Here is a 23,908-nt window from a genome sequence, read left to right as displayed (position 1 = left end):
CAAATACTTTAGCTGTGCGTGATTGAGCTTGTCTGGTGCAATAGTAATGATGGAGTAGGACTAGTCCCCAAAGTGTAAACTACACCCATTTGACACTTCTGGCAGTCTCAATCAAATTCGGAAAGTATTTGAAAGAAATCAGACGTGCCTACTATATTTGAACCCAGGTGTGGTGTGTGTGTGTGTGTGTGTGTGTTTTAGTGCGTGTGGTGGAGGTTGGAAGGTGGTTCTAAGGCCATGGCCGCTCTGCTTGTTGGATTTGGAAAGGAGCTCAAATTCCACATTGCCTGCTTTTCGAGTGCTCCCTCCTCCTTTCTGCACCCCTCTAACTGCTTTACACCCTTTCACCTCTGCCAAGTTTCAATCACTTCTTGCTCTTCAATCATTCTATTTATTGTAGGCCTGTGACTTTTTTCTTTTTTGATAATCATACGTGCATGTCTGGAAGCATCCACCTGCATTTTGTCAATCAGTTCTTGTACTGTTTGTGATTTCGTCACTGTCCACTTCTCACTTCTTCTAGTCTTGACTAGGTCATATTCCTTGGTTAAAAACGAAACAAATCATTCCTCATCTTTAAGTGCTGTGCCGTCGTCGCTGCTCATGCTTTTTGTATTGATGCTTTTCTTTTCTTGTGATTGCCTTCATCAAACACTGAATGATCCTATTATTAGTCAGGGCCCGGTTTCCAAACAGAACCGAAGACCTGTCATTGCCTTAAGATGCTTTTGGGAAACCGGGCCCTGATTTGATTTGGATAATCTGTTGTGTTCTGGTGATTCAGTGATCATCCTCACTATGTCTGAGTTGTGCAGTGGTCTTATTTTAATACCAGTGCATGAATGCTACTGTTTCTTCCTCTCTGTCTGCGAGGTCAACTGTTGGTAGACTCATGGGTGGATAACCGGTATCTATGACACAGCTTTGCATACACTAACGTTGTAATGCTTGGTTCACATAGGCATCATGTGATTTGGAATGGGCATACACATTTTTATGAATACACAGTAGATTCAAGCCTTCCTTAGCCAGCCTTTTAGCAAGCGTTATGTTTTGTAAGGGGTGTAGTTGAGGGACAAACTCCGTTTTGACTAGCTCAATGTTTACATTTCACATTAATTTGATGCATGTTGGAAGTCAGATTTCCCTTTTGTCCTTTATTTTCAGAGGTAAGCTCGCGTCAGTGTGTGACCTAAGAAGTATATTTTTAAGATGCATGATCTGAGACTTGCTGTCAAACTTGCATAGTTAGTGCTAAGCGATTAACCACTTTTTTTAGGGGTGGGGCTATTAAACAACTATTTGACCAAAGTCTGTTAAACTCCTTGAATTCCATTTAGTTTAGGTTTTTTGTGAGACGAACGTGCCGTTTCTCTAGAGAGAAATCAAATAATTCACGAGAGAAGTCAAGAACTGGGAAGCTGGGCTGAAGGGAGTTGTAGTTTTCATTAAGCAAATATTCAACCTAATTCTGCTCAGGAATGTGGTAATTACCTAAATCAAATTTATTTATATAGCCCTTTCTACATCAGCTGATATCACAAAGTGCTGTACAGAAACCCAGCCTAAAACCCCAAACAGCAAGCAATGCAGGTGTAGAAGCACGACGGCTAGGAAAAACTCCCTAGAAAGGCCCAAACCTAGGAAGAAACCTAGAGAGGAACCAGGCTATGAAGGGTGGCCAGTCCTCTTCTGGCTGTGCCGGGTGGAGATTATAACAGAACATGACCAAGATGTTCAAATGTTCATAAATGACCAGCATGGTCAAATAATAATAATCACAGTAGTTGCCGAGGGTGCAACAAGTCAGCACCTCAGGAGTAAATGCCAGTTGGCTTTTCATAGCTGATCATTAAGAGTATCTCTACCGCTCCTGCTGTCTCTAGAGAGTTGAAAACAGCAGGTCCGGTGAACAGGGTAGGGTTCCATAGCCGCAGGCAGAACAGTTGAAACTGGAGCAGCAGTACGGACAGGTGGACTGGGGACAGCAAGGAGTCATCATGCCAGGTAGTCCTGAGGCATGGTCCTAGGGCTTAGGTCCTCCGAGAGAGAGAAAGAGAGAATTAGAGAGAGCATACTTAAATTCACACAGGACACCGGATAAGACAGGAGAAGTACTCCAGATATAACAGACTGACCCTAGCCCCCCGACACATAAACTACTGCAGCATAAATACTGGAGGCTGAGACAGGAGGGGTCGGGAGACATTGTGGCCCCATCCGATGATACCCCCGGACAGGGCCAAACAGGCAGGATATAACCCCACCCACTTTGCCAAAGCACAGCCCCCACACCACTAGAGGGATATCTTCAACCACCAACTTACCATCCTGAGACAAGGCCAAGTATAGCCCATAAAGATCTCCGCCATGGCACAACCCAAGGGGGGCGGGGGGGCGCCAACCCAGACAGGAAGACCACGTCAGCGACTCAACCATAATGACCATAACCCATTGCGCCTGTTCTTTCCATCTTGGACAGAGATGGATACACTTTTATGCCTGCTACGTTAGGTTAGATACACACAGACCGCATGAGGGAGGAATGTACACAACACCACGAGAGAGGGATAGAGACAGTTTGTGAAAGTATGCCTTATCTACTTTGAAGAACTAATAAAACATTTAAAAATGTCAGACTGCTCTGCAGCATACTTAAGCAGGCTAACCTAGCTAAATAGGATGACTAATGACAGTACGGTATGGAGAACACAGAAATAATATTGTCTGGCTGCTACTGCCTGAGCAGAGATAATGACTTTAAGGAATTAAAAATCAAGTAATCAAATAACTAAGTAACATACACAACTGATATTTTAATATTTCATAGTAATTTCCTTGATGTCCACTCATAATGAACCTGGCAATTGAATGTTCACTATTTTTGGCTTGGGAATTTCCTTTTAAAAGCTCTAAAATCATTTTAATGTCATTATTTCTTAATGCATTTAATGTATAAATATATTTATTTTGTAATAATCAAACCGAACCGACTTCAAAAAGCACTAGTTGTTGTTTTAGGGTGGGCTACAACCTTTCTGAGCTTGCATCCTTCCACCATTTACCTTGACTGCAATGAAAACACACAGACCACCTAGTGTATACAGTTTGCTTCCAAGTATAATCAGCCATTCACTCACTCTGGCTCCCTAAAGGCAGTGTGTTCTGAGGTGCATTGACTCTGGGCTCTGTGTCTAATAACATGTCCTCTTTTCCAGTCCACCCCACTGCACCTGGCGGCTGGTTACAACCGCGTACGCATCGTCCAGCTACTGCTGCAGCACGGGGCAGACGTCCATGCCAAGGACAAAGGGTAAGACAATTCTGAAATAGACTGCATCGCAAAAACATCATATAGGCCCTGGTTAAAAGTAGTGAATTATATTAGGAGCCATTACCCTGTTTCCTCATCTAAGCCCCATTCTCAGACATTTTCACAGCTGAGAAAGTCAACCATATTGTCATAGTGATAGAATATGTTAATTTGTAGAACTTGAAATGAATGATGATCATTCAATTAAAAGGCTGTATATTTGTCATACAGTGGCCTGGTCCCTCTTCACAACGCCTGCTCCTATGGACACTTTGAGGTCACAGAGCTTCTTCTCAAGGTAAGGGTTTTATAGACCTGTCATTGAAACCCAGCTTTAATTTGACTTTTAGAATGTCGAATGCTTTTATTGATGGAGAATGATGGATTAAATCGTCTATGTGTTTACAGCATGGAGCGTGTGTGAATGCCATGGACCTGTGGCAGTTCACCCCTCTCCACGAGGCTGCATCTAAGAACCGTGTGGAGGTGTGTTCTCTGCTGCTGAGCCACGGGGCCGACCCCAACCTGCTCAACTGCCACAGCAAGAGCGCCGTGGACTTGGCCCCCACCCCCGAACTCAAAGAGCGGCTCACCTGTGAGTTCTGCTGGGAGACATGCATACACACACCCCTTATACATGTTAACAAAGAAGAAAAACATACTTATATACACACACACACACACATCACTCCCTATTCACAAAGACTATAGACAGCACACAACACACTCTCACACGCCTTCTAAACTGAAGATAAGGCCTGCCTGAGCACTCGGATCTTCTCACATTAATGTCAATATCCTCTTTCTACCATCCAGATGAGTTTAAAGGTCATTCGCTGCTCCAGGCAGCTCGGGAGGCAGACATGGCCAAAGTGAAGAAGACTCTGGCTCTGGAGATCATTAGCTTCAAACACCCACAGACCAACGAGACAGCCCTGGTGAGATCCATTCTCCTTCTGGCTAATGCTCGATGTCACAGTGCTGACACCTAACAGTATCTCATAATGTACAGCTATGGATGTGTCACAAATGGCAAACTATTCCCTTAAGTGCACTACTTTTGAAAAGTGGTCTGCGGTCAAAAGTTGAGCACTATATAGGGGACAGGGCTGCCATAATATTATGTCTCTATCAGAACGCGTTTGTGTGACATGCATAGCCTAGGATGACCACTATAAAACGAGTACAAAACCTGAGGGATTTTGCATAAACCATGTGATGGACAGTGATTCATGGAAGGTGTTGTCCCTCTGTTTCAGCACTGTGCCGTTGCTTCCCCTCACCCCAAACGGAAGCAGGTGACCGAGCTGCTACTGCGTAAAGGTGCCAACGTCAACGAGAAGAACAAAGAGTAAGACACCATTAAAACTCAGAGACCATGTATCAGTGTTTCTCCTACCACTGTATAAGATGCCCCTCCCCCCAACAAAAATAGTTTAGTACCTATTGTTTTCAATTGAGAATGTTGGAGTTTTTGGGACTTTTGCACGACGCCTGGAAACACTGCCATATGCATTCAAATAGCCCCATAGTGAGGTACGAATGGTTGTCTGTCTCTCGTCCTGTCTGTAGCTTCATGACGACTCTGCATGTAGCGGCTGAGAGAGCACACAACGACATCCTGGAGGTGCTGCAGAAACATGGAGCCAAGGTGAACACTGCATGGTCTCTCTATTACCATATCATTTAATGTACCTTTTCATCTAGCTCTTTTCTCTCCTTTCGCTCTCACTTGCCTCTATCTGATAACGTGACTAAAAAAAATTCATAGCTGTGAGTATGTTGCTGTTTGAGTGACTGACTCTTCCCTCTGTCCGTCTCCCTCCCTCCAGGTAAATGCGGTGGACACCCTAGGGCAGACAGCCCTCCACAGGGCAGCCCTGGCGGGCCACATCCAGACGTGCAGGCTACTGCTGAGCTACGGGGCCGACCCGGCCATCGTTTCCCTGCAGGGCTTCACTGCCTCACAGATGGGTAACGAGGCCGTGCAGCAGATCCTCAATGGTACAGCAGTAGAGCGTCTTGGTTAAATACAAAGATCACCTTTCATATTCTTCTATCTACATTGTGATTGACAATGTTGCTTGTGTGGATGTAAGATGCATGGCCTTAAATTCTAGGCTATGCTAATCAATGTTGGAAAGTTAGCAAGTTGTATAACAGAGAAACTATTGATTTATGTTGCCCAATCATTTTAGTGTTTTATTTTTATTTTTTATCTCTCGTTTTTATAATAATTTTTAAAAAAAGTCTCGGTATGTGTTATTTAACAATGTTGGTCTCTTCCCTACAGAAAATATTCCAACTCGTAACTCTGATGTCGACTACCGGTTTCTGGAAGCCGCCAAGGCTGGAGATTTGGACACTGTGCAGGTAAGCTGATCAGCTACATCGTCTCAGGTTCGTGAGTTCAATCCCGTTACATGCATCAACGATGCTTTACATACTACCACGAATCCAAGATGTCTCCCTCAATCCTCTCTCACACTTGATCTTCTGTCTGTGTCTTGTAGCAACTCTGCACTCCTCAGAACGTGAACTGTCGGGACCTGGAGGGTCGTCACTCTACCCCTCTGCACTTTGCTGCAGGCTACAACCGTGTGGCCGTGGTGGAGTACCTGCTACATCATGGCGCTGACGTACATGCTAAAGACAAAGGGTACGTGTCATCCTCCTAGTCCACCCTAGGCGGACAATGTAGCCTAGCGGTTAAAGCGTTGGGCGAGTAACTGAAAGGTTGCTGGTTCGAAACCCTGAGCCGGACAGATTTAAAAAAAATCTGTATCTATATATAATCTCTCTGGCTGTCTGTCCTTGAGCAAGGCATTTAACCCTAATTGCTCCTGTAAGTCACTCTGGATAAGAGCGTCTTCTAAATGATTAAAATGTTAATGTATTACCTCGGTCTGTCTGTTTTTACAAGACTGCTGCTTTTGCTTTAACCTCAGATAGTCAATAAAAAGGCTTTCATTCTGTTTTGAATAAGTCTTTATCATTGGATTTTATTTAGCATTAAATACACACGGTACTTGAAACTTTCAATGATTGAAATACATCATTTATAGGATCTCTGTTCCTTCAGTGGTGTAACTAGTCAGTCTCTCTGTCCTGCAGTGGTCTGGTGCCCCTCCACAACGCCTGCTCCTACGGTCACTATGAGGTGGCTGAGCTGCTGGTGAGACACGGGGCATCGGTGAACGTAGCTGACCTCTGGAAGTTCACCCCTCTCCACGAGGCTGCCGCCAAGGGCAAATACGAGATCTGCAAACTGCTGCTCAAGGTTAGTCTTGCTGTGCCTCTTCTGAAATGATCAGGACCAAATGGCCTGAGGCTATAAGGAGGCATTTATATAGTCAAAACAGTGAAGTATCTATAGCTACGACAGAACAAACTATTAAACTATGAGATTTTTGTATGTATACTGAACAATATGTTAAGTGTTGGTCCCATGTGTCATGAGCTGAAATAAAAGATCCTAGAAATGTTCCATGCGTACAGAAAAACATATTTCGCTAAAAATTTAGGTACAAATTTGTTTGCCTCCCTGTTAGAGCATTTCTCCTTTTCCAAGACAATCCATCCACCAGACATGTGTGGCATATCAAGAAGGTGATTAAATAGCATGATCATTACACAGGTGTACCTTGTGCTGGGGACAAAGGCCACTCTAAAATGTGCAGTTTTCACACAACACAATGCCACAGGTGTCAATTTGTTTTTGACTGCAGTTGGGCATCGTAACCAACTTCAGTGGTCAAATGCTCACCTTCGATGGCCACTGGCATGCTGGAGAATTGTGCTCTTCACAAATGAATCCCAGTTTCAACTGTACCTGGCAGATGATAGATGTGGTATCGTGTGGATGACTGGTTTGCTGATTTCATTGTTGTGAATAGAGTGCCCAATGGTGGTGGTTGGGTTATGGTATGGCATAATCTACGGACAATGAACACAATTGATTTTATTGATGGCAATTTGAATGCACAGACATACCGTGACAAGGTCCTGAGGCCCATTGCTGTGCCATTTATCCACCGCCATCACCTCATGATTCAGCATGACAATGCACCATGTTGCAAGAATCTGTGCACAATTCCTGAATGCTGAAAATGTCCAAGTTCTTCCATGGCCTGCATACTCACCAGACATGTCACCCATTGAGCATGTTTGGGATGCTCTGGATCAATGTGTACAATGGCGTGTTCCAGTTCCCAACCACTTCACACAGTCATTGAAGAGGAGTGGGCCAACATTCCACAGGCCACAATCAAATGGTCAAACCAGACACTGACTGGTTTTCTGATCCACACCCCTACCTTTTTTAAGGTACAGTGGGGCAAAAAAGTATTTAGTCAGCCACCAATTGTGCAAGTTCTCCCACTGTAATTCTCATCATAGGTACACTTAAACTATGACAGACAAAATTAGGAGAAAAAAAATCCAGAAAATTACATTGTAGGATTTTTTATGAATTTATTTGCAAATTATGGTGGAAAATAAGTATTTGGTCAATAACAAAAGTTTATCTCAATATTTTGTTATATACCCTTTGTTGGCAATGACAGAGGTCAAATGTTTTCTGTAAGTCTTCACAAGGTTTTCACACACTGTTGCTGGTATTTTGGCCCATTCCTCCATGCAGAGCTCCTCTAGAGCAGTGATTGTTTTGGGGCTGTTGCTGGGCAACATGGACTTTCAACTCCCTCCAAAGATTTTCTATGGGGTTGAGATCTGGAGACTGGCTAGGCCACTCCAGGTCCTTGAAATGCTTCTTACGAAGCCACTTCGTCGTTGCCCGGGCGGTGTGTTTGGGATCATTGTCATGCTGAAAGACCCAGCCACGTTTCATCTTCAATGCCCTTGCTGATGGAAGGAGGTTTTCACTCAATCTCACGATACATGGCCCCATTCATTCTTTCCTTTACACGGATCAGTCGTCCTGGTCCCTTTGCAGAAAAACAGCCCCAAAGCATGATGTTTCCACCCCCATGCTTCACAGTAGGTATGGTGTTCTTTGGATGCAACTCAGCATTCTTTGTCCTCCAAACACGACGAGATGTGTTTTTACCAAAAAGTTATATTTTGGTTTCATCTGACCATATGACATTCTCCCAATCTTCTTCTGGATCNGGACTTTCAACTCCCTCCAAAGATTTTCTATGGGGTTGAGATCTGGAGACTGGCTAGGCCACTCCAGGTCCTTGAAATGCTTCTTACGATGCCACTCCTTTGTTGCCCGGGCGATGTGTTTGGGATCATTGTCATGCTGAAAGACCCAGCCACGTTTCATCTTCAATGCCCTTGCTGATGGTAGGCTTTGTTACTTTGGTCCCAGCTCTCTGCAGGTCATTCACTAGGTCACCCCGTGTGGTTCTGGGATTTTTGCTCACCGTTCTTGTGATCATTTTGACCCCACGGGGTGAGATCTTGCGTGGAGCCCCAGATCGAGGGAGATTCAGTGGTCTCGTATGTCTTCCATTTCCTAATAATTGCTCCCACAGTTGATTTCTTCAAACCAAGCTGCTTACCTATTGCAAATTCAGTCTTCCCAGCCTGTCTTCCCAGCCTTCCCAACAATCACTGCTCTAGGTCTACAATTTTGTTTCTGGTGTCCTTTGACAGCTCTTTGGTCTTGGCCATAGTGGAGTTTGGAGTGTGACTGTTTGAGGTTGTGGACAGGTGTCTTTTATACTGATAACACGTTCAAACAGGTGCCATTAATACAGGTAACGAGTGGAGGACAGAGGAGCCTCTTAAAGAAGTTACAGGTCTGTGAGAGCCAGAAATCTTGCTTGTTTGTAGGTGACCAAATACTTATTTTCCACCATAATTTGCAAATAAATTCATTAAAAATTGTGATTTTCTGGATTTTCTTTTCTCATTTTGTCTGTCATAGTTGAAGTGTACCTATGATGAAAATTACAGGCCTCATCTTTTTAAGTGGGAGAACTTGCACAATTGGTGGCTGACTAAATACTTTTTTGCCCCACTGTATCTGTTACCAACCGATGCATATCTGTATTCCCAGTCATGTGAAAACCATAGGTTAGGGCCTAATGAATTTATTTCAGTTGACTGATTTCCTGATATGAACTGTAACTTAATGGAATTTTTATTGTTGCTTGTTGCGTTTTTATATTTTTGTTCAGTGTATATTTATGTTTCTCCAGCATGGAGCGGACCCCACCAAGAAGAACCGTGACGGCAACACTCCTCTGGACATGGTGAAGGATGGCGACACGGACATCCAGGACCTGCTGAGAGGAGACGCTGCACTGCTGGACGCTGCGAAGAAGGGCTGTCTGGCCCGCGTCCAGAAACTCTGCAGCCCAGAGAACATCAACTGTAGAGACACACAGGGACGTAACTCCACCCCCCTGCACCTCGCAGGTACTGGACGTACCAGCGCTCAGAATCTATTTATGGGATCAAATACATTTTCTACTTTTATAAAGCACTCTTTACATTAGCAATTGTCAGTGCTTTAGTTACCCAGCCTAAACCCATAATAGCAAGCAAAGCAGTGGAATCAATTCATTTAATAGCAAATGTGGAACCCATACACAGATGTTTATCTCCTTACATACAATTATGACAGGCAGATCATCAAACCCTGGGAATTTAGATCATTTGGAGCTATATTATTACTTAGACACATTACAGAAATATCTTTCATGTTGTCATGTTTCTCCCCTCCTGTAGCTGGCTACAACAACCTGGAGGTTGCGGAGTATCTCCTGGAGCACGGGGCTGACGTCAATGCACAGGACAAAGGAGGCCTCATCCCCCTGCACAACGCTGCCTCCTATGGGGTGAGTCCGCACCAAGTCTACATCAGGCCTTGGAACCCATTGTACATGCTGTACGGTTTGACATAAGTTTTCTTTTTAGCATAGACAATGCATACAAAACACCTACCCTGTGACCTTCTGGCCTAAAATATGTAACAGCTTGGAGGATTTCTTAGAAGGTATTGTATGCATTGTTTAGGTTACAAAACCTTATAGAAAACCATACAGGACAGGACAAAACACCCACACTGTGAAAGTGACCTTGTGGAAAGCTTAGATGTCATCAGTTTTTGGGCATGTCATGATTAAATCGTGTTGCTGGTCTCTCCTCTCGTGTCTCCTCATCTGCTACTTCTATCTTCTCTGCTCCTCTCCACTGTCTCTCATCTACTCCTCTCCTGTCTCTCCTCTTCTCTCTTACAGCACGTGGACATTGCTGCACTTCTGATAAAGTTCAACACATGTGTGAACGCTACAGATAAGTGGGCCTTCACCCCGCTCCACGAAGCAGCTCAGAAGGGCCGTACCCAGCTGTGTGCTCTGCTGCTGGCCCACGGAGCAGACCCCAGCATGAAGAACCAGGAGGGACAGACCGCACTGGACCTGGCTACGGTAAAACGTCTTGCTCTCCGACTGTTAGAGCAGTTAGCAATGCCACAAAATCAAGTTTTTTTTTGTTGTAAATGGCAGGCATTGGCTTGAATTATGATATGCCTACCATTTGTCCCCATCTACAGTGCATTCGGGAAGTATTTAAACCCCTTGACTTTTTCCACATTTTGTTCGGTTACAGCCTTATTTTAAAATTGATTAAAAAAAAAAATCTCATCAGTCTACACACATTACCCCATAATGACAAAGCAAAAACTGGTTTTTAGAAAGACCCTTTACTCAGTACTTTGTTGAAGCACCTTTGGCAGCGATTACAGCCTCGTCTTCTTGGGTATGATGCTACAAGCTTGGTACACCTGTATTTGGGGAGTTTCTACCATTCTCCTCTGCAGATCCTCTCAAGGTCAGGTTGGATGGGGAGTGTTGCTGCACAGCTATTTTCAGGTCTCCATAGATGTTTGATCAGGTTTAAGTCCAGGCTCTGGCTGGGCCACTCAAGGACATTGAGACTTGTCCCAAAGCCATTCCTGCATTGTCTTGCATGTGTGCTTAGGGTCATTGTCCTGTTGGAATGTGAACCTAAGCACAGGTCTGAGGTCCTGAGTGCTCTGGAGCAGGTTTTCATCAAGGATCTCTCTGTACTTTGCTCCGTTCATCTTTGCCTCGATCCTGACTAATCTCCCAGTCCCTGCCGCTGAAAAACATCACCACAGCATGATGCTGCCATCACCATGCTTCACCGTAGGGATGGTGCCAGGTTTCCTCCAGACGTGACGCTTGACATTCAGACCAAAGCGTTCAATCTTGGTTTCATCAGACCAGAGAATCTTGTTTCTCATGGTCTGAGAGTCTTTCGGTGCCTTTTGGCAAACTCCAAGCGGGCTGTCATGTGCCTTTTACTGAGGAGTGGCTTCCGTCTGGCCACTACCATAAAGGCCTGATTGGTGGAGTGCTGCAAAGATGGTTGTCCTTCTGGAAGGTTCTCCCATCTCCACAGAGGAGCTCTGAGTGACCATTGGGTTCTTGGTCACCTCCCTGACCAAGTCCCTTCTCCCCTGATTGCTCAGTTTGGCCGGATGGCCAGCTCTAGGAAGAGTCTTGGTGGTTCCAAACTTCTTCCATTTAAGAATTATGGAGGCCACTGTGTTCTTGGGGACCTTCAATGCTGCAGAAATGTTTTGGTACTCTTCCTCAGATCTGTGACTCGACACAATCCTGTCTCGGAGCTCTACGGACAATTCCTTCGACCTCATGGCTTGGTTTTTGCTCTGACATGCAATTTCAACTGTGGGACCTTATATAGACAGGTGTGCCTTTTCACATAATGTCCAATCAATTGAATTTATCACAGGTGGAATCGTCAAGTTGTAGAAACATCTCAAGGATGATCAATGGAAACAGGGTGCACCTAAGCTCAATTTCGAGTATCATTGCAAAGGCTCTGAATACTTATGTAAATAAGTTATTTCTGTTTTATATTTATAATAAATTAGCAAACATTTCTAAACCTGTTTTTGGTTTGTCATTATGGGGTATTGTGTGATAAAAAAAAATATATATATTTTTAATCCATTTTATAATAAGGCTGTAACGTAACAAGATGTGGAAAAAGTCGAGTGGTCTGAATACTTTCCGAAGGCGTTATATCTATCTTATATTAGGGATTAGGCCAACAATTCGAGCCCCTTCTCACCCATGACTTCTCTCTAAATATGTCCTCCTCTTTCAGGCTGATGACATCCGTGCCCTGCTGATGGATGCTATGCCCCCAGATGCCCTGCCCAGCTGCTTCAAGCCCCAGGCCACGGTGGTCAGTGCAGGCTCGGTCATCTCCCCAGCCTCCACGCCCTCTTGCCTGTCTGCAGCCAGCAGCATCGACAACCTGGCTGGGCCCCTCAACGAGCTCGGGGCCACAGGGACCTCCGGAGTGGCCGACGGGGCCGCGGGCTCTGACAGGAAGGAGGGGGAATGTGAGTATAGATGAAGAGCCTTGATCAAAACTGAGCTGGGTTTTAGCAAGCAGCTGATATTCTACCAATTTTGGTAGAATATGGTTGAAATCTTAGTCAGTAGAGATGAATCAATCATTTTACTCACATGCTGAATTTGCTCTTGTGGTGTTTGTATTCCAGTGGCGATGTTGGATATGAACATCGGTCAGTTCCTGAAGAGCTTGGGTCTGGAGCATATAAGGGAAATCTTTGAGAGAGAACAGGTGAGTGTTCATTGATTTGGGTTTCATGTTATAATTTTTCATTTAATAGGGCTTCTAATTAGTCTGATATTTTATCTATCTTTGCCCCACTTGGAGTAGCTGTTGTCATGTTACAGTTCAGGATCCCTGCTCTGTACGAAATGTCCTGTTCTTTCCCAGATCTCTCTGGATGTGCTGGCTGACATGGGTCACGAGGAACTGAAGGAGATTGGGATCAACGCTTACGGCCACCGACACAAACTCATCAAGGGAGTGGAGAGGCTGCTGGGGGGACAACAAGGTCAGGACATTCCCAGAGAAATCTCTGAGGCGCTGATGTGATTCCCATTTATTGTTGCATCAAATACTTCCCAGACTTTTCTTCCTATTCCTGGAATGGAGATTCTCTATTGAAAGTTATTTGTAGTTCAGGATTAGGCCTAATATGTCTCTGGTATACTTGCCCTTAAAGTATAGGTGGAAAACCACCCCAATATTTAACCAAGTATGAGTGCGTAACAGGTGCTTTGTTTGTTCTCCAGGTGCCAACCCGTACCTGACATTCCACTGTGCCAACCAGGGCACGGTCCTCATCGACCTAGCCCCTGACGACAAAGAGGGCCAATCAGTGGAGGAGGAGGTGGGTACAGACAGATGCGTGTGTGTGTCAAATGAAATGTTATTTGTCACGTGCCGAAAACAACAGGTGTAGACCTTACTGTGAAATGCTTACTTATAAGCCCTTAACAAACAATGCAGTTCAAGAAATAGTTACGTTTATTTAGTAAATATTTTCTTAGGTAAAAAATGTAATTACTTAACATAAACAAGGGGTACCGATACCGAGTCAATTTATGGGGGTACAGGTTAGTCGAGGTAATATGTGCATGTAGGTAGGGGTAAAGTGACTATGCATAGATAATAAACAGTGAGTAGCAGCAGTGTAAAAACAAATGGGGGGGTCAATGTAAATAGTCCGGGTGGCCATTTGATTAATTGTTCAGCAGTCTTATAGCTTGGGGATAGAAGCTATTAAGGAGCCTTTTGCACCTAGACTTGGCACTCCAGTACCACTTGCCTTTTGGTAGCAGAGAGAACAGTCTATGACGTGGGTGCTGGAGACTGACAATTTTTAGGGCCTTCCTCTGAAACCGCCTAGTATGTAGGTCCTGGATGGCAGGAAGCTTGCCCCCAGTGATGTATTGGGCTGTACGCGCTACCCTCTGTAGTGGCTTGCGGTCAGATGCCGAGCAGTTGCCATACCAGGCGGTGATGCAACCGGTCAGGATGTTCTCGATGGTGCAGCTGTCCAACCTTTTGAGAATCTGGGGACCCATGCCAAATCTTTTCAGTCTCCTGAGGGGGAAAAGGTGGTGTTGTGCCCTCTTCAAGACTGTCTTGGTGTGTTTGGGACCACGTGGTAGTTTGTTGGTGAAGGAACTTGAAACTCTCCACTACAGCTCCTTTGATGTTAATCGGCCCTCCTTTTCCTGTTGTCCACAAGCATCTCCTTTGTCTTGCTCACATTGAGGAAGAGGTTGTTGTCTTGGCACCACACTGCCAGGTCTCTGACCTCCTCACCGTTGTCGGTGATCAGGCCTACCACTGTTGTGTCGTCAGCAAACTTAATGATGGTGTTGGAGTCGTGCTTGGCCATGCAGTCGTGGGTGAACAGGGAGTACAGGAGGGGAATAAGCACTCACCCCTGAGGGGCCCCAGTGTTGAGGATCAGCCTGGCAGGTGTGGGGTTGCCTACCCTTGGGGGGCAACCCATCAGAGTCAAGGATCCAGTTGCAGAGGGAGGTGTTTAGTCCCAGAGTCCTTAGCTTAGTGATGAGCTTTGAGGGCACTATGGTGTTGAATGCTGAGCTGTAGTCAATGAACAGCATTCTCACAGAGGTGTTCTTTTTGTCCAGGTGGGAAAGGGCAGTGTGGAATGCGATTGACCAAAATTATGTGGACACCTGCTCGTTGAACATCTCATTCCAAAATCCTGGGCATTAATATGAAGTTTACCCCCCGTTGCTGCTATAACAGCCTCCACTCTTCTGGGAAGGCTTTCCACTAGATGTTGGAACATTGCTGCAGGTACTTGCTTCCATTCAGCCACAAGAGCATTAGTGAAGTTGGGTACTGATGTTGGGCGATTAGGCCTGGCTCGCAATCGGTGTTCCAATTAATCTCAAAGGTGTTCGATGGGGTTGAGGTCAGGGCTCGGTGCAGGACAGTCAAGTTCTTCCACACTGATTGACAAACCATTTCTGTATGGACCTTGCTTTGTGTACGGGGCATTATCATGCTGAAACAGGAAAGGGCCTTCCCCAAACCGTTTCCACAAAGCTGGAAGCACAGAATCGTCTAGAATGTCATTGTATGCTGTAGCATTTAGATTTCCCTTCACTGGAACTAAGGCGCCTAGCCCGAACCATGAAAAACAGCCCTAGACCTTTTTTCCTCCGCCACCAAACTTTACAGTTGGCACTATGCATTGGGGCAGGTAGCCTTCTTTCTCCTGGCATCTGACAAACCCAGATTTGTTCGTCGGATAGTCGGATGTGAAGCGTGATTCATCACTCCAGAGAATGTGTTTCCACTGCTCCAGAGTCCAATGGTGGTGAGCTTTACACCACTCTAGCCGACGCTTGGCATTGCGCATGGAAACCCATTTCATGAAGCTCCCGACAAACAGTTATTGTGCTGACGTTGCATTCAGAGGCCGTTTGAAACTGAGTGTTTCAGATTATTGATGTTTTTTACACTCTACGGGCTTCAGCAATCGGCGGTCCCATTCTGTGAGCTTGTGTGGCCTACCACTTTTGCTCCTAGACGTTTCCACTTCACAATAAAATAACTTACCGGGGCAGTTCTAGGAGTGCAGAAATTTGACTTTCTGACTTGTTGGAAAGGTGGCATCCTATGACGGTGCCACGTTGAAAGTCACTGAGCTCTTCCATAAGGCCATTCTTCTGCCAATGTTTGTCTATGGAGAATTCATTGCTGTGTGCTCGATTTCATACACCTGTCAGCTACGGGTGCGGCTGAAATAGCTGAATTCACTAATTCAAAGGGGTGTCCAAATAGGTGCGTGTGTGTTCTAGAAAATATTAAAAATAAAGAAAAGAAACTCTGGAATGAGTAGGTGTGTTCTAACTTTTGACTGTGTGTGTTATTTAACACGCACAGTACCAGTCAAAAGTTTGGACACCTACTCATTCCAGGGTTTTTTTCTTTATTTTTATTTTGTAGAATAATAATGAAGACATCAAAACTATGAAATAACACACATGGAATCATGTAGTAACTAAAAAGTGTTAAACCAATCAAAATATATTTTATAGTTGGAATTCTTCAAAGTAACAGCTCTTTGCCTTTGACAGCTTTGCATTCTCTCAACCAGCTTCACGTGAATTGCTTTTCCAACAGTCTTGAAGGGGTTCCCACATATGCTGAGCACTTGTTGGCTGCTTTTACTTCACTCTGCGGACCAATTTATACCAAACCATCTGAATTGGGTTGAGATCGGGTGATTGTGGAGGCCAGGTCATCTGATGCAGCACTCATCACTCTCCTTCTTGGTCAAATAGCCCTTACACAGCCTGGAGGTGTGTTGGGTATTTCTGCTTTTGAAAAACAAATGATAGTCCCACTAAGCGCAAACCAGATGGGATGGTGTATTGCTGCAGAATGCTGTGGTAGCCATGCTGGTTAAGTGTGCCTTGAATTCTAGATAAATCACTGACGGTGTCACCAGCAAAGCACCATCACACCACCTCCTCCATGCTTCACGGTGGGAACCACATATGAGGAGATCATCCATTCACCTACTCTGCGTCTCAAAAAGACATGGCGGTTGGAACCGAAAATCTCAAATTTGAACAGTTGATGTTGAGATGTGTCTGTTACTTGAACTCTGAAGCATTTTTATGGGCTGCAATTTCTGAGGCTGGTAACCCTAAAGAACTTGTCCTCTACAGCAGAGGTGACTCTGGGTCTTTCTTTCCTGTGGCAGTCATCATGAGAGCCAGTTTCATCATAGCGCTTGAATGTTTTTGCACATGAAGAAACTTTCAAAGTTCTTGACATTTTCCACATTGACTGACCTTCATGTCTTAAAGTAATGATGGACTGTCATTTCTCTTTGCTTATTTGAGCTGTTTTTGCCATAATATGGACATGGTCTTTTACGAAATATTGCCTTTTTCTGTATACCACCCCTACCAACACAACTGATTGGCTCAAACGCATTAAGAAGGAAATACATTCTTTTAAATTAACTTTTAACAAGGCAGACCTGTTATTTGAAATGCATTCCAGTTGACTACCTCATGAAGCTGGTTGAGAGAATGCCAAGAGTGTGAAAAGCTGTCATCAAGGCAAAGGGTGGCTACTTTGAAGAATCTCAAATATAACATAGCTTNACCTTGTCATAACACAACCGATTGGCTCAAATGCATTAAGAAGGCAAGAAATTCCACAAATTAATTTTTAACAAGGCACACCTGTTAAGTGAAATGCATTCCCGGTGACTACCTCATGAAGTTCGTTAAGAGAATGCCAAGAGTGTGCAAAGCTGTCATCAAGGCAAAGGGTGGGTACTTTGAAGTACCTCAATTAGAAAATATATTTAGATTTTTATATAACACTTTTTGGGGGGAGGGAGGGGGTTATTACATAATTCCATATGTGTTATTTCATAGTTTTGATGTTTTCACTATGATTCTACAATATAGAAAATTGTAAAAATAAATTACAACCCTGGAATGATTAGGTGTCCTAACTTGTGACTGGTACTGTCAAAGTATTAATGTTTAATATGTGTAGCCTAGAAAATAGCCTAAATCATTTTTTTTTTTTTAAGCATCTAATCAACAATGGCATTATTTCCTTCCAACTAATTTCTTTTTTTTCTTCAACTACAACCAGTTTGGCCCCAAAACATTTGCAAGGTCATATTGACAATTTTATAAAATGTTTTATTTATTTTACAATTTCATGCTGAAACCCTCATATTTAACAACAATGGTATCCATTAAGTTGACTGTTTTAAATTTAGGATGTTTTACTGCTTTGTCATTCAGTTTTTCCTTTATTTAAATAAAATTTGTATACATGTTAAACAGGGGGCCAGAGATAAGACGCCTCTTATCTGAAGTACCCGGGAACGCCACTAGATGTCGCCTGAAAAAAATGATATTCCTTGATGGTTACCAAAATTCTAATAGTTTCTGATCATATACCCTCCCTTTGCAACCCTACTCAAGGGTGAAAGAGTGCCATGTTTGGAGAAATGTAATGAAATCCTGTATTTTTTTAATGATTTTAACTTTCTTTTTTCTTCTCTGCTCAAGATGCAAAGTAGCATCAGAGAACACAGGGACGGAGGGAACGCAGGAGGGGTGTTCAGCAGATACAACATCATCAAGGTCAGCTTTACATTCAATTACAGTACAACACACTCTACTATCTACATTTGCTCATATGATGGAGCTCGTTGAGATAGAAATACACATCTTTACTTTGGAAATATACACATCTTTACTTTGGAAATACACACATCTTTACTTTGGTACTACCCTTGATCACAGTTATTGGTTGGTAAGAATCCACTATGGTTTCAGGAGCTCAGGTAGTGTTAACAAGCCCATCTTCTGAAAGGGAAGGAATATTAGAAGTCCTCAGTATTGCTTCTCTAGTTGATTCCTGTTTGTGTGTCCATGCAGATCCAGAAGGTGGTCAACAAGAAGCTGCGGGAGCGATACACACACCGCCAGAAGGAGATCTCGGACGAGAACCACAACCACCACAATGAGCGCATGCTCTTCCATGGTAACAAGACATATTCATATTATAACCCGTTTTGTTTTTTACCACGCTTTTTGTTATTTCTGAATGGCAATAATGTCTTAACTGATCATCCCTGGATAAATGTTAACCCTGTATAATTTATTTCTTGTTTTTAGCGAGTCAATTTCAATCGTATTTGACATTGTTCTTGTTTCATGTTTTTTGGTTCTCCAGGTTCTCCGTTCATAAATGCCATCATCCACAAAGGCTTTGACGAGCGGCATGCGTACATCGGAGGAATGTTTGGAGCGGGGATCTACTTTGCTGAGAACTCCTCTAAGAGTAACCAGTATGTTTATGGCATCGGGGGCGGCACCGGATGCCCCACTCACAAAGACCGCTCCTGTTACCTGTGCCACAGGTGAGACATGATCTATAGAAAGAACACATTTAGGTGCATTTAAGGCTTTACTACTCTAACTCATGAAAGAGAGCACTTGATGACTCGATAGCACTCTATACCACTGTTGCCAAACTAGTTCCCTTCGATCAATTAATCAATCAATTCCGGCCTTCATCAGAGCTTTGATAATTGTGAAACATCATTAGTGAAACATAATTTGACACCTCTTCTCCCTGTTCTTTGTGACCTCCAGGCAGATGTTATTCTGCCGTGTAACCCTGGGGAAGTCCTTCCTCCAGTTCAGTGCCATGAAGATGGCCCACGCCCCCCCTGGACATCACTCTGTGATTGGCCGGCCCAGCGTCAACGGCCTGGCCTACGCAGAGTATGTAATCTACAGAGGAGAGCAGGTGAGACCTCAACTCCTTTCAATACAACTTGAATTATACCCAAAGGCAATTCCAGACATTATGGACACAGATTAAGCCTGGACCTGGACTAAAAAGCATCCATAATGGAAAATAATTTGTACTCATTACACTGAACAAAAATATAAACGCAACACGTAAAGTGTTGGTCCCATGTTTCATGAGCTGAAATAAAATGTCCCTGAAATTTTCCAAACGCACGAAGGTATTTCGCAAATTTTGGGCACATTTGTTTATATCCCTGTTAGTGAGCGTTTCTCCTTTGCCAAGATATCCATCCACTTCACAGGTGTGGCATATCAAGAAGCTGATTAAACGGCATGATCATTACACAGGTGCACCTTTTGTTGGGGATAATAGAAGGCCACTCTACAATGTGCAGTTTTGTCACACAGCACAATGCCACAGATGTCTAAAGATTTGAGGGAGCGTGCATTTGGCATACTTAATGCAGGAATGTCCACCAGAGCTGTTGCCAAAAAATTGTATCTTCATTTCTCTAAAACAAATTTGGAGCCGGCTTACGGTAAAGAATTTGGCAGTACGTCTAACCGGCCTCAAAACCGCAGACCACATGTAAACACGCCAGCCCAGGACCTCCACATCCTGCTTTTTCACCTGTGGGATCGTCTGAGACCAGTCACAGCTGATGAAACTGGGTTTGTGCAACTGAAGAATTTTTGGTCAAACTGTCTCGGGAAGCTCATCTGCGTGTGCGTCGTCCTCACCAGGGTCTTGATCTGACTGCAGTTCGGTGTTGTAACCTACTTCGGTGGGCAAATGCTCACCTTTTGATGGCCACAGGCACCCTGGAGAAGTGTGCTCTTCACGGATTAATCCTGGTTTCAACTGTACCGGGCAGTTGCAAATAGCTTGTATGGCATTCTGTGGGCTAGTGGTTTGCTGATGTCAATGTTGTGAACAGAGTGCCCCATGGTGGTGATGGGGGTTATGGTATGTCAAGGCATAAGCTACAGACAACGAACACAATTGCATTTTATTGATGGCAATTTGAATGCACAGAGACATCGTGACGAGATCCTGTGGCCCATTGTCGTGCCATTCATCTGCCGCCATCACCTCATGTTTCTGCATGATAATGCACGGCCCCATGTCGCATGGATCTGTACACAATTCCTGGGAGCTGAAAATGTCCCAGTTCTTCCATGGCCTGCATACTCACCAGACATGTCGCCCAATGAGCATGTTTCGGATGCTCTTGATCGACGTGTACGACCGTATGTAAGACAACGTGTTCCAGTTCCCGCCAATATCCAGCAACTTCACACAGCCATTGAAGTGTGGGACAACATTCCACAGGCCACAATCAACAGCCTGATCAACTCTATGTGAAGGAGATTTTGCGCTGCATGGGGGAAATGGTGGTCACGCCAGATACTGACTGGTTTTCTGATCCACTTCCTTACTACTATATTTTTGAAGGCATCTGTGACCAACAGGCAGGCATATCTATATTCCCCAGTCATGTGAAATCCATAGATTAGGGCCGAATGAATTTATTTCAATTTACTGAATTCTTTATATGAACTGTAACTCAGTAAAATCTGTGAAATTGTTGCGTTTAATATTTTAGGTCAGTGTATTTGCTCTTCTCATTGACTTCTGTCCCATGTGTGTTTGCAGGCCTACCCAGAGTATCTCATCACCTATCAGATCCTTAAGCCGGAGAGCACAGCCACGTCTGCTGCAGGAGCGGAGCAGAAGTCTTAGTCCTGCACCACCAGACCAATCTCACACAGTTACTGAACACAGTCCTCCTGACCCACAACACACAAGACTGAAGCTTTTTAGTGTTTTGTCTCTGTGCTTTTTTGTTTTATTGTAATGTCTAAACTTTTTTTTTTTTTTTTTTTTCACAGCCTGAGTTCCAGTTCAATTCTTCTTGTTCAGTAGAGTTAACAGTAGACTGCTCAGATGACATATGAAGTATACTGTAATATATTATCTCCTGCTTGTGGTGATAGTTTTTCGGTTTCCTTTGCATTGGCTGCATGCATAGACAGACGCATGTATGGCCCAATAGCGTGTGTGTGTTCCCCACTAGCTACCCCTGGAGAGGGTTGTAGAGATTCACCCTCTCGTCTGCCCTACAGTGTCAGAATATTAACAATTAGCTACCATTCTCACCTTATCATGCCTTGTGACTTGGAGAATCACCTCTCTTCAACCCTGTTGTTTTCAACCAGAGTATGTAACACCTGTAATACTGGCCTGCCCCAGCCATCCTTACATACATACATACATACATACATACATACATACATACATACATACATGCATACATACATACATGCATGCATACATACATACATACATACATGCATACATACATACATGCATGCATGCATGCATGCATGCATGAATACATACTATACATGACCAAAAGTATGTGGACACCTGCTCGTCGAACATCTCATTCCAAAATTATGGGCATTAATATGGAGTTGGTCCCCACCTTTGCTGCTTTAACAGCCGCCACTCCTCTGGGAAGGCTTTCCACTAGATGTTGGAACATTGCTGCAGGGACTTGCTTCTATGCAGCCACAAAAACATTAGTGAGGTTGGGCAATTAGGCCTGGTTCGCAGTCGGAGTTGCAATTCATCCCAAAGCTGTTTGATGGGGTTGAGGTCAGGGCTCTGTGCAGGCTAGTCGAGTTCTTCCACAGCAATCTCCACAAACCATTTCTGTATGGACCTTGCTTTGTGAATGGGGGCATTGTCATGCTGAAACAAGAAAGGGCCTTCCCCAAACTGTTGCCACAAAGCTAAAAGCACAGAATCATCTAGAATGTCATTGTATGCTGTAGCATTAAGATTTCCCTTCACTGGAACCAATGGACCTAGCCCGAACCATGAAAAACAGCCCCAGACCATTATTCCCCCTCCACCAAACTTTACAGTTGGCACTATGCATTGGGGCAGGTAGCGTTCTCCTGGCATCTGCCGAACCCAGATTCGTCCGTTGGACTGACAAATGGTGAAGCCTGAATCATCAATCCAGAGAACTCATTTCTACTGCTCCAGAGTCCAATGGTGAGGAGCTTTACACCACTCCAGCCGACACTTGGCAATGCGCATGGTAATTTTAGGCTTGTGCGGCTGCTCGGCCATGGAAATCCATTTCATGAAGCTCCCTATGAACAGTTCTTGTGCTGGCTGACGTTTCTTCCAGAGGCTTTTTGGAACTCGGTAGTGAGTGTTGCAACCGAGGACAAGTGATTTTTACGGGCTTCAGCACTCGGTAGTCCTGTTCTGTGAGCTCGTGTGGCCTACCACTTTGCGGCTGAGCCGTTGTTGTTCCTAGACGTTTCCGCTTTCCAATAACAGTACTTACAGTTGACCGGGGCAGCTATAGCAGGGCAGAAATTTGATGAACTAACTTGTTGGAAATGTGGCTTCCTATGACTGTGCCATGTTGAAAGTCCATTGAGCTCTTCAGTAAGGCCATTCTACTGCCAATGTTTGTCTATAGAGATTGCATGGCTGTGTGCTCGATTGTATACACCTGTCAGCAACGGGAATGGCTGAAATAGCCAAATCCACTAATTTGAAGGGGTATCCACATACTTTTGTGTATATATATATATTGTACATACTGTACAGCCATAGAATGGCTTATGAAATGTGTGAACCACCCAGTTTATAATGATACAGATAACACTAGTACCACGTGAATTACTCAACGTTATTAATAGGATTGCTTTTCATGGACTCGTCTTGAAAACCTTACTATTTGCCTGAGGCATATTCCAGATAGAGCAGGACATCAGGAGAACCATAGAACTAGAATGAGGAATTCTAATTCTACCAGAACACACGTTTAATGGGAAGAGAACAATTATCTACTCACACGCTATTATTATTATTATTATTGTTCGTTGCACAAGAAAAGATGTGAACTCCACATCCCGGATTGCCATGGTCTTATTCAAATCCATGTGTAAGGATTTGCACTTTTAAATAGAAAACTATTTAAGTTATTTGAAATTAATTGCAAATGTTATGGGGGGGGGGAAATGTATGTACAGTTTGTGTAAATGGATGTGTATAACTTGATGTTTTAACTATGTAATTTGAGTTTTATTGTAAATGAAGTCTAAATTTCGTTCTGGTCTTGATTCTCTCTACCTTTTGAATAAACATTGTCCACGTAAGAGCAGTTTGCCAAGACTTTATTCACATGTTGGCTGATTATTCTCTACTGTTTTATAAAATAGTATTCAGTTATTATAGAAAAACATCTGATACAAAACTTATATCAAAATATCTTCGCTAATGATGGCAGAAGTTATACATGTTGTAGAGAAAAGTAATTACACAGAGCTGATAGATGACCCTTAAAAGAACAAAAGTTAAAAGATA

At 43.8% G+C, this 23,908-nt stretch overlaps 1 protein-coding gene across 2 annotated transcripts in view; it reads left to right on the top strand.

Moving 5' to 3' along the window:
* LOC111974493 (poly [ADP-ribose] polymerase tankyrase-1) overlaps positions 1–23,702 on the top strand; it is a 28,978-nt gene extending 5,276 nt beyond the window's left edge. For both annotated transcript variants that reach the window (XM_024002203.2, XM_024002201.2), the window contains 22 exons: positions 3,219–3,313; positions 3,545–3,611; positions 3,722–3,908; positions 4,130–4,251; positions 4,573–4,664; positions 4,886–4,964; positions 5,146–5,317; positions 5,607–5,686; positions 5,827–5,972; positions 6,428–6,593; positions 9,484–9,703; positions 10,016–10,125; positions 10,528–10,716; positions 12,446–12,686; positions 12,849–12,931; positions 13,091–13,211; positions 13,453–13,550; positions 18,259–18,333; positions 18,631–18,736; positions 18,929–19,115; positions 19,351–19,507; positions 21,170–23,702. In XM_024002203.2, coding sequence (XP_023857971.1) covers positions 3,219–3,313; positions 3,545–3,611; positions 3,722–3,908; positions 4,130–4,251; positions 4,573–4,664; positions 4,886–4,964; positions 5,146–5,317; positions 5,607–5,686; positions 5,827–5,972; positions 6,428–6,593; positions 9,484–9,703; positions 10,016–10,125; positions 10,528–10,716; positions 12,446–12,686; positions 12,849–12,931; positions 13,091–13,211; positions 13,453–13,550; positions 18,259–18,333; positions 18,631–18,736; positions 18,929–19,115; positions 19,351–19,507; positions 21,170–21,256 — 2,880 coding nt within the window. In that variant the 3' untranslated portion in view covers positions 21,257–23,702. The remainder of the gene's footprint in view (positions 1–3,218; positions 3,314–3,544; positions 3,612–3,721; positions 3,909–4,129; positions 4,252–4,572; positions 4,665–4,885; positions 4,965–5,145; positions 5,318–5,606; positions 5,687–5,826; positions 5,973–6,427; positions 6,594–9,483; positions 9,704–10,015; positions 10,126–10,527; positions 10,717–12,445; positions 12,687–12,848; positions 12,932–13,090; positions 13,212–13,452; positions 13,551–18,258; positions 18,334–18,630; positions 18,737–18,928; positions 19,116–19,350; positions 19,508–21,169) is intronic.
* The last annotated feature ends 206 nt before the right edge of the window (positions 23,703–23,908 follow it).

This window comes from Salvelinus sp. IW2-2015, linkage group LG15 (genome assembly GCF_002910315.2).
Source record: "Salvelinus sp. IW2-2015 linkage group LG15, ASM291031v2, whole genome shotgun sequence".
NCBI classification, from domain to species: domain Eukaryota; kingdom Metazoa; phylum Chordata; class Actinopteri; order Salmoniformes; family Salmonidae; genus Salvelinus; species Salvelinus sp. IW2-2015.
Note: the sequence above shows the minus strand (reverse complement) of the source record. Positions and strands in the feature narration are given on the sequence as shown.